We start from the raw sequence: 10,152 nt of genomic DNA, 5'->3' as shown, positions 1-10,152 counted from the left end.
CATGAAGAGGCATTTCCATTTTAGGCCTTGAAAAAGTGGACAATTCCCAACGGTAAACAAGTAGTAGTAAAACCAGTCGGCAGCAATGGGTCGGATCGGTTAACAGTTGTCTGGTACTGTTAGACTGGTAGAATGGTAGACTGGTAGACTGGTAGTGGTGGGTAGAGAAGAAGAAAAAAGCGACAATCTCCCACCTGTATTTTCCTTCCAATTCAATTTTGTTGTTGTCGACAAGTCAGTCTACAAAGCAAGCAACGCAAGCAAGCAAAATTGGTTTGACTTCTGCTTTTGCTGCTTTAAAGCTTCTGGGACAAAAGCATCCTCAAAATTCATTCATTGTCAATGCTTTTCCACCAATAACCCAGCCAGCCACCACCCATTACGATCCATACATACACATATATATATATAAATGATACGCCTCTCTCTTAATATACAAGATGATACTCATTAATTAATTACTCACTCACCACCCCAAAATTACTTATTATGTTGAAAAGTCAGTCACTAGTAGATACATACGTCTCTTCATTTCAACCAGCTTATTTCTCCTTCTTAAAACTTTCCTCAATAGTCCCAAAACAAGATTACTAGTATTATCAAGCTGTAAATGCAAACCCAGAAAAAATTTCTACCACCGGTAATGGGATGCCAGTGAATTCTGTTCTACTATCTGAATTCTCAGACACAGATTTTACATCAAACCCCATCTATACCACATGGGATTTCACAGATACACGCTGCTAGTAAATAGTATTAGCATATATAACATGCCACTCACCAAAACACAGCCATGTACCACGTCCCGTATATTACATAACATAACGGGCAACTAAAATAAGAAGCTACAGATGTTCCTACGTGCAACTCCGATGCCCTTCTGCAGAACTTGCCTTCCCAGCTAGCTGAGGTGAATTTTCATTGGGATTAAAGCTTTTGCCAGTAGGCGGCAAGCACCTTTTCGAGAAAAACATAGCTATACTCTTGCTCCGCACAGCACTCTTTTCTGCTAATCACAGACGAATATTAGTCTCAAATGAATACATTAACCAGGTTCATGATGGTAAACACCATTTATCTGAACACAGTTACCCATACCAGGAGATATTGACAAGCCAACCTTCTCCAAAATCTCTTTCTTCACCTGCATTAAGATGACCGTATATTAGCAAACCATAACTTCTTACATATATTAGACTGAGCCAAAGAGGCATATCTCACTCCCAAGCAACAAAACTACAAGATCTCTAATATTCAAGACTTCGCATGTGTCTGTGCATGTGTGTGCGCAAGTGGGTCTTGAGAGGAGCGGGAATGGCACTCAACCGAGTAATGAGTCATTAACCTGCCAGCGGTTATCCACAAAATCCGATATCTCGCGCACTTTATTCCTTAACTGAGACTTCGATACAGCTGGGAACTTGTGTTGCAAAGTTTGTAACACCTTATTGATGCTCTGTGAGCATGATTGAATGACAGAAACCTGAAAATTGCAAAGATTATTCTTAGTAGCCAACCGTTGGCAACATTAAGAAAGAGGTTTAAACAAAGAAAAATTATTTATGAAGCTATCCCCAACCACTCCTATTAGTTTATTACTTTATACTAATACTAAGTTTAGGATGCAGTACCAATGAAACAGCTCATGTATACTGGAAACAATCTCATAAAAAGTTTCTGAATTAAACTGTAGAAACAAATGCACTACTTACAATTGTAGGCAAATCTGATTCTGGTATAGCTGTCACAGCAGAGGTTGATTTAATACAGAGACTGCCACTTGAAAGACAAACTTCTTGGTTGTCTTCTTTTATGCCATCAACTGATATCTCCACAGGTGAGCAACCAGGAAATACATGCATACTCAGAGCTTGCAAGCACATCTGTTCCAGCTTAAGAGTACCATTAAGATCTTCAACCTTTAACAAAGAGACCTTGTCATGCGCCAAATTTGATATAATTAAAGGCTGATTTTTCTGAAGAGCACGTTCTGTCAAATTTCCAAAATACTTTTGCTGTCGAAGCAATATAGAGAATTTTTCACTCTCTAAATCTTGCTTAATACTGGGTGAGCTTCTGGTTTCCTCAAATGTTGTATCAGTTTCCATCCTGTCCACTTGCACACCCTGCATGCATAAAATAGCAAGTTTCACAAATAGATACTTTCATATAAAGGTAATTTAAACGAGGAGAATGGACAACACGTCACTCATCAGTAACAGGTAGAACTGTAGAAAGATTCAGAGAGGAAATGTTATGCCTATGGAATTACTCTATGGCAATGGCTTTCATACAGACATAAGCACAACCACCAAATTTTGGTGGCCATACACAAAGATCATCCAAAGCATTATCATAAGGGTGAAAAGTAACTACACAACGTCAACCAATCACAGTTTCTCACCTCATTTTCAGAGAGATACCCATCAGGTACAAGAAAGCCGTCTTCACTTTCATCTTCATCATCAGGTTTTGAACACCCCTCTTCCAAGCTTTCTTCATCGTCTTTATCACAATCTGAAAGGTTTTCACCAGGCTCCTCCTGGATAATGACAGTCATTATTGACAATCATCTCCTACATATCAACTACATTGCATGAAGAGTCATATATTACCTCTTCCCACTCCTCATCGCTATCAACGTCATAATCCAAGTCTGGGTCCCTCCTAAAAGGGTGGCATGGTCCAACAACACGACTGAAAGACAACATTACAATAAAAATGATCAGTGTCATATTTGAGCACACAGCAGTTAAGCATTCTAGACATCACATAAGACAAAATGTCATGATTTAATTTCATTACTGCTTAAAAAGACTAACAAAAATGAAATTTACAAAAGGGAACTTTTATTAGCACTCCAAAAATCTCATTCTACACTCCTCACAGTCACAAGTGTATTGTTCTTTCTAATTATAGAAAGTTTGGAGTGCAAAATGAGTTTTTGGAGTGCAAATAACAATCCCCTTACAAAATATACACTACGTAAATTTAGATGCAAATAGACAAATAAAACATGTAAAGTACTCAAATGATGTAATTTCTTGCTTCCCTTTTACCGTTGTGCCCAAGAATTTCCAATTAAAAGTGTTCAATAAAAATGTGATACCAACTAATTAGGGTCAGCCACAGAAAGACACAAATATAAACAGACTATGTGCCGACCCGTGGGTTCTATGTCAACATTGGCATGTTCCCAACAAATTACTTGACGATTGACAAACGATATGTGCCTTCTGAAACTTCAAGCAGTCATTAAAGTTAAATGATAAAAAAGTGGAGACACCGTGCAGGTTGACAGTTTTAGACCTCCTTTTGAGCCATACAATATGTGCTTAAAAAGTCTCACACTCCAAAAACAAAATCCATGAAGGAGATTAACTCACCTTTTCTTAGGCCATATACCATAAAATGCAGGTCTACAGCTTTTATCAAATTGTAACAACTGTTTTCCCCGCTTGCATATTTTAACAGCAGCAAGAGAAGAATCTGTATTAATCTGACATGATTTATCATTGGAAACTTGTTCTCCCCATCTATCAGCTAATTTCTCCGTGCTTAAATCGTCCCCATGAACTAGCTCTTTACTGGTTGTGAGCTTGAGTTCCTTAACTAGTTCAGTCTTAGGCTTCTGACGTCGGCCCCAGTGTTGGTTTCTGTTTGAACGAATATAATGACCAACATGACGCCAAGAAGACAAGTGTGACCTGCAATGTGTGAAGAAACTATCTTACTTTGAGACGATTACATCTTTAGTGATATATGGTTTGAATATTGATAATACCAACCTGCGTATATCCTCAGCATTAATCTCTACATTAGATGAAAGAGTGTTGTCCATTGACTGAGTGACTACATCAGGCATATTTTCACTGTTTTTACTCAATGATTCAGAGACAATTGTTTTAGTTGGGAGCTGGTCATTCTGGCACGCTGAGCTGGTTTTGCTTCTTTTGACAAACCGTTCCATAATTGAAGCTTGTTTTTTTATGGAAAGTTTTTTTTTCAATTCAGCTTCTTCCTTTTCTCGACGGCGTTGTTCTCTTTCAGCATCTTCTTGCTGCTTCCTCTGCAGTTTCCTCATTTCAGACTCTTCCTTTTCACGACGCTTTTCATCTTTTTCTGACTCCCCTTGCAGCCGCTTTAACTCTTTCTCCTGAAATACTTCTAAATGTCATGACACTACAACTAGGAAGCACAAAAGGTATCAAAAAATAACTTACACTTTGCAACTCTTCCTTTTGACGCTCACGTTCCAATTTTTTTTTCTCTTTCTCGGCCTCTCGTTTATCTCTCTCCATTTGTTTAATTAGTAGTTTTTCTTCTCTTTTTGCTTCCTTCTTTGCCCTGCAACAAATAGGTAAACAAAATAAAGACCTTAATGAATATAAAATGTAAAATAGAAATGCTCTTACTGATACTGGCAGAAAATACATACATGTCTGCACCATTTTTCACTGATAAGCGATCGATTAACGATCGAATCTTTTCCTCAGACAGCGCTTTATCAAGCTGTTCTGATGCCTTCGTCAGGTCATGTATGTAATTTTGATCGCTCTCGGGATTTTGTAGCGCCATTGTCATTGCTAACATAAATATATATGTCAGTGACTCATCTTACAATAAAAAACGCAAACGAACTTAATGAAGATGACAGTGTAGGAATTAAAGGTGCACAACGGTTCAAGTCATCCTGGAGTCATGTACAAAGAAAAACCAACTTTAATTTCTTTTCATAGCCACGTGAAAATGAATTAGATAAACCTTCTTCAGTGAGCTGAGCTGAATTCAAGTGCACATCGTGTATAACTAAAAAGACACTAGACGAGGGTTCCCAAAGTTGAAGAAACATGATGAGCAGGCAGAAAAGGTTGGTGCGTACTACTTTGCATCAGTTTTAATTACTCTACACTCTTATTCATTTTATTTCTCAGTGGTATGTCAATACCCTATAAAGAATAAAGAAATAAAATCTATAATTGGCAAAGATAATCTTAATATATGGGACCATGCCCCCCAAGAAGCATTATAAATTTTATGATAGTTAATTGGAAACATCAACCTAAAGCAAATGAATGTAAGTAGTCACTTCCTGTCTTTATTGTCTGCATCATCCTCTTTTCTAGTTTCCACTTTGTTTCCCTCTTTTCGGTTTGGGTACAAGCACACTTTCTCTGACCTTATCCTTGTCTGACCCCAAAATTTGTATTAAGTAAATGAAAGACTACCCAGCAACCCCAGAACCCTTCTTCTCTCTGTTTAGGTTAGAAATCGAGAAGTGTTTATGCATGGCTAGTCACATCACAAGTAGTCTTCAAGCCAGATACATTATGTGCATATGAGAGAGCATAACATGATTTTTCCTCCGGTATATAAATAGCCTCAGCAAGCACTTAAATTACAAAAACACAGAAGACGAGGAATACAACTAGATAAATTATCCAAATTCCCTGATGCTTGAAAAGTCTATTTTAACTTAAAGGAAGTGAAACCCAACTTATGCAGTAAATCGCTCTACGCATTGCAGACTTCTGTTTCTGCCTAACAAATAAGTATTAGATTACAAGGTTTTAAAGAATATATTGGTACCGCAGCGACAGAGAATGCCGCTGGAGTCAATAATAATGTTGACAATAAGAATTAGATGAAGCAATCTGTTTTGTGGTGACAACCTTCATGTGATTCATGTATTGCAAAACTAAACACAACAAAGATAAAATACATTGCATCCTTGCTCATTATTAGTAAGGACTGCATAAGCAAACCAAAACCAGCCATCTATGTAAGTAAGCATATATATACCAGAAACAGCAGTAACCCTCTCATGGATCTTTCTTCGACAAGTACGCCTAATATTCAATACTCCTCGCACAGATGCTGGCATCAACTTTACATCTCTTGTCTATATAATACATAAGAAAACATAATAACTTATTAAACCAAAGATAATATAAATACTGCAGCATAGGAAGTTCACAAACAGCAACAATTAGTAGGCGGCCCAACAATACGCAAGCAACAAGCAAGCAGTAGCTATAGGCAACATCTGAAAAGAGAAAAAAACTATGGGCGAACATAGAATTGCCAAATATTCAGAAACAAAGTTAAACTGCCAGGGTATGCAGTTTTTCTTTCCAAGCACCAAATTAAAATGCTCACAACGGAACAGCCATTAAATTCAGACCTAAACAGCAATCTAAATACAATTTCACATGAACAACAACATACCCAATAAGAACAACAATCAAAACTAGATTAACCAAAACGCAAGTTCATGAATATATCACCACAAATTCAGGAAAATACACAAAATTGAACAAACCAATACACGAAATAGATGGGCAAATATTGAATCTTGACAAAAAGTCAAAACTATACAAACATTACCTCCCAACACCAAAGACAGGACTCGGACTCGTCCTCCAACACATCAGCATCAACATTTGGCACGCCGTACATCGCTCTTTGCCCAACAAAGAGCACAATGCTCTTCACATGGGCCAAAGTCACATTCCCAAGAACCTCATTGCAGTTCTTGACCTTGTCGAAGACCTCCTCAACAAGCTTAGACAATGGCAGGCTACTCTCTTCGATCAAAGCCCCAATGACCGAATTCACATTGTTCCCACACTGCTTCGGATCTAAATCTAATTTCTGACCCATCACTTCCTTGTAGTACCCAAACAACCCATCAAGCTGCTTGCGAAAAGATTCAATCTTCGCCCATTTCGCTTCGACTCCCAAACATTCTGGGTCCAAACTAGCCCTCTTTCGCTTCTGGGTCTTCCTCACCTGATCTTGGATGGTAGATTTCTGGCTGCTCGGGTCATCTCCGCCGTCGATTAACGCCACTTCACACATCATTCTTAAAAGCTTAGAGCTAGAAAAAGTCCGATTCAGTCAAACCCCAGTTGAAATCCACAGATACGAATCCCGAACTCCCACGGAATTTGGACAGGACGGGTAAAGGCGCTGTTTGTGTCAATTGGATTGGGGATTAGGAAGAAAAACGAGATAAGACTCCGACACCCTAACGAGAGAGAAATAATGGCTTTTTGGAAAAATATTCACAAACAAAAAACCTTCTTTGAGATTTTTTTGTTTTCTGGAAAAGAAAAGGCAACGGTAGCGGAGGCAGAGAGCGGCAATTAGATAAATAGATTAACAAGTTTTTTATCCAAGAGCTAACAAATTTCTTTTCTATAAATAGTGTAAAATGATTTCAAGAGCGATTTAATTTCCTCTTTTTCTGCTTTTTAGGATAAATTTCTTTTTCCTATTTGTCATAATTTTTGTTTCTCCCGCCAAATTGGTTTGCCTTAAAATTCCCGCTTAGGGTGGATTTCGATTTTCGCGCCTGAATGCCATTGCATTTGAGCGGTAACTGGAATTGCCGCGCCGGGACGGACAATATTTGGGTCCTGAACGGTCACGAGCCTTTATTCTACGCGGCATCAAAACCTGTATTTTTTTTTTCTTGAACAAAAGAACCTGTATTTTTTTTAACTCAACAAGACTTAACTAAAATTGACCATCAAACATTCAGAATTCTAGTATCCAACGCCCTTCTTCTCCCTCACTCCTGGTTGAGCGGAGGCACAAACCACAAAGGGTTCATTTGTTTGGCCTCACAAACAGTCTTTGGAATGGACTACATATTAACGTTATCTTGTGTTTGTTAAGTGGAGAGACTAAGTTAAATGATCTCGTTTGGCAGCTCGGACTATATTGATTATTTCAGTCGAATAGGATAATTTGTCATCGGATAGTACTGACTATTTAATCGGGCGTTTGGTACAGTACTGGATTAAAAACTCAATTCATCTTGGACTTGTTTTTGTCCGTAATTCTTCCTCCTATTTCTTAAAGTTACTGCTGCACAAAAAATCAAAGATTATCATGTTCATCTACTTCTTCAAAAGGAGATTGAAGAATATTTATGGCACTGAGTTTCACAATTTAAAACTAGCAAGAGAGATGGAAAAAGAGTCAGCTTGATTTTATTTTCAGCGACCCGACTAATTAATACCGATGATTTGAAGTGTATAAATTATCCAACGTACATCATATTTAATAGGCCAAAACCGAATAAATAATTCGGTGCTAATTTAACATAGAATGACACCAAACACCGAATAGTATTAAATAATACTATCTGGTGTGTTATTAGGCATGCCAAACACGCACGCCCTAAGGGGGCCATGCAAGGATCAACTCCCTCGCTAATGGGACCCGTTGAGAACCATGGGATTCGCGGGGACTAACTCCCTCGCGTCTCTCTCTGCTCAATTCTCTTTCTACTCTGCCAAGATCAAATCTGACTGGGGCCCAATAATCCCCTTCGACGAGTTCATTCACCCACAAGGCTTGTTGGATTTCAACGTCTCAAAAATCACCTCTTGGATCTTCCGAACTCGGATCTAGACCTATCCAAAGTCGGGTTCCTCCTTCTCCTCTGGAACTTTCTCTCTGGGAGCTCGAGATTTTCAGGCTTTGTTTGATTCAAACTGCGTTCGGAATCGATGGAAAAGGTCACGCCATTGATGGACCAAAACAAGGGGATTTTTTTGGGGGAAGTCAGTGACGTTTTAGGGAGAGAGAGAGAGAGAGAGTGGAGAGGTGCATAATTAATGTGGAACTCTCTTTTTGGGAATCGAGATTTTTAATTGTCCAACGAAGATATCAAATCTTAAATGGAATGTCATGTACTCAAATTTGAAAGTAAAAATAAACTTCAATCGATATGTTAATCTTATGTGAATTGACATATGAATTTGCATATGTCAAATTTTTCGTGTTTCTTTGTCGGAGCAAATTCCAAAGAAACATTGGAGTACCCAGAAAACGCTATCAATCACCACGAAGTCGGATTAAGGTAGAAGGATCTTGGGGCCTCTATAATGATTCGAAATAAAAATCTTAGTAAGCTTGTGTTCATACCTATATGCAAATAGTTATGACCCTTTTGCATATGTTGGTGTTGAGAGAGTAGTTGAAAATCTACACTAGCATAAGTGACTAAAATGGTTTTTTTCAACTGTTTTAATTGAATAATATGATTTAAATTTGATTATCTCTTTCTAATATATGTCACATGTCGGAAACTTAGGGATATTCTAGTTTTCTAAATCCTTCTCTATATTCAAAATGGTGTTTGTGTGTGTGTGTGGCTTGTTAATAAGCTCGTCTTCAATATGATGGTATTTTTCTTTTTTTCTGAAGAAGTATTTGATCTTTAATTTTTGGTACCGTCTAGAGTAAATAGTTATGACTAAAACAAGTCGGAAAAAAAAAAAAAACATATCAAGAAGAAGTGAAAAACAAGATGTTTGAGTTAAAGAGATGATACAACCCTTGTATTTATAAGGAAGAACTTGGTTTAGTTGAGTGTTACTCTCGTAAGGACAGAATTCTGCCAACCCAAAGTGCACAATCGGGGAAAGAAGCCCCTTCGACACTTTAGTGTTGATAAAACTGCCTAACAAGGTAGATGGCACTGGTGACCAGGACTTATGAATGATGACTAACAAAGAGGGAGTTGTGGGAAAGTAGACATATTCTGGGAAGTGGTCCTTGTTCCTGGGAAAATTAGGATTAGGTTTTGATGTCCATGCATTTTATTTAACTAATTTCTAGATATCTATATATTCTGATTAGATGGTTGTATATGTGACATTTTGTTTAGTCCGGTCAATTGTTCATGTTTATGATGAATAAGGCCTCACCACTTGTTTAATTTCACATTTATTTTGTGAGGTGTAGGAACATAATGTTCCTTTGGGAATTATGTGTAATACGTTTGGACTTAATTCTAATAGATACTTTGATATTATTTTCAGTCACATTTTGATTTTGGTTATAAATTATTTACTAGAATTGAGATGTGATGTGATTCACTTCCCAACATGAAATTTGAGTTTTTTTTTTCAACAGGACAGACGATGATTATGTTTTTGTTTTTGTTCAATTAGATTATGCCGGTTACAATGATCAAGACCTTATCATGAAACTAGAATTGAGATGCAATTCGCTTTCCAACTTAAAAATCGAGTTTTTTCTGGCATAACAAAATATGACTATGTTTTTGTTTTTTCAATGAGATGATATCAGTTGTGATGATCAAAGACCTGATCATTACATCTCATATATGAT

The 10,152-nt window shown here is 37.5% G+C and overlaps 1 protein-coding gene across 4 annotated transcripts; it reads right to left on the bottom strand.

Annotated features, from left to right (window-relative positions):
* Positions 1 to 571: 571 nt before the first annotated feature.
* LOC103451174 (chromatin assembly factor 1 subunit FAS1-like) lies at positions 572 to 7,381 on the bottom strand. 4 transcript variants are annotated; one of them, XM_008390612.4, is made up of 12 exons: positions 6,388 to 7,381; positions 5,803 to 5,902; positions 4,439 to 4,586; positions 4,224 to 4,347; positions 3,789 to 4,156; positions 3,387 to 3,707; positions 2,616 to 2,697; positions 2,405 to 2,542; positions 1,713 to 2,126; positions 1,346 to 1,483; positions 1,099 to 1,144; positions 572 to 1,006 (listed from the first exon to the last, which is right to left on the bottom strand). In XM_008390612.4, the coding sequence occupies exons 1-12, from the start codon at positions 6,862 to 6,864 to the stop codon at positions 858 to 860; spliced, it is 2,505 nt and encodes an 834-aa protein (XP_008388834.2). In that variant the 5' UTR covers positions 6,865 to 7,381; the 3' UTR covers positions 572 to 857. The 4 variants fall into 4 exon arrangements, with proteins under 4 accessions (XP_008388834.2, XP_008388835.2, XP_008388836.2 ...); XM_008390613.4 differs by having other exon boundaries at positions 572 to 1,009; positions 1,327 to 1,483; positions 6,388 to 7,230; XM_008390614.4 differs by having other exon boundaries at positions 1,327 to 1,483; positions 6,388 to 7,230.
* Positions 7,382 to 10,152: the final 2,771 nt, after the last annotated feature.

This window comes from Malus domestica, chromosome 12 (genome assembly GCF_042453785.1).
Source record: "Malus domestica chromosome 12, GDT2T_hap1".
Taxonomy (NCBI): domain Eukaryota; kingdom Viridiplantae; phylum Streptophyta; class Magnoliopsida; order Rosales; family Rosaceae; genus Malus; species Malus domestica.
Note: the sequence above shows the minus strand (reverse complement) of the source record. Positions and strands in the feature narration are given on the sequence as shown.

Bases quoted from the DNA above. Each gene is read 5' to 3' on its own strand.
- LOC103451174 (XM_008390611.4), bottom strand. From the start codon at position 6,864: ATGATGTGTGAAGTGGCGTTAATCGACGGCGGAGATGACCCGAGCAGC. The intron at 5,903-6,387 runs GTAATGTTTGTA...TGTATTATATAG, and splicing joins CCTGTCTTTGGTGTTGGGAG to ACAAGAGATGTAAAGTTGAT. The intron at 2,127-2,404 runs GTGAGAAACTGT...TTATGCATGCAG, and splicing joins GGTATCTCTCTGAAAATGAG to GGTGTGCAAGTGGACAGGAT.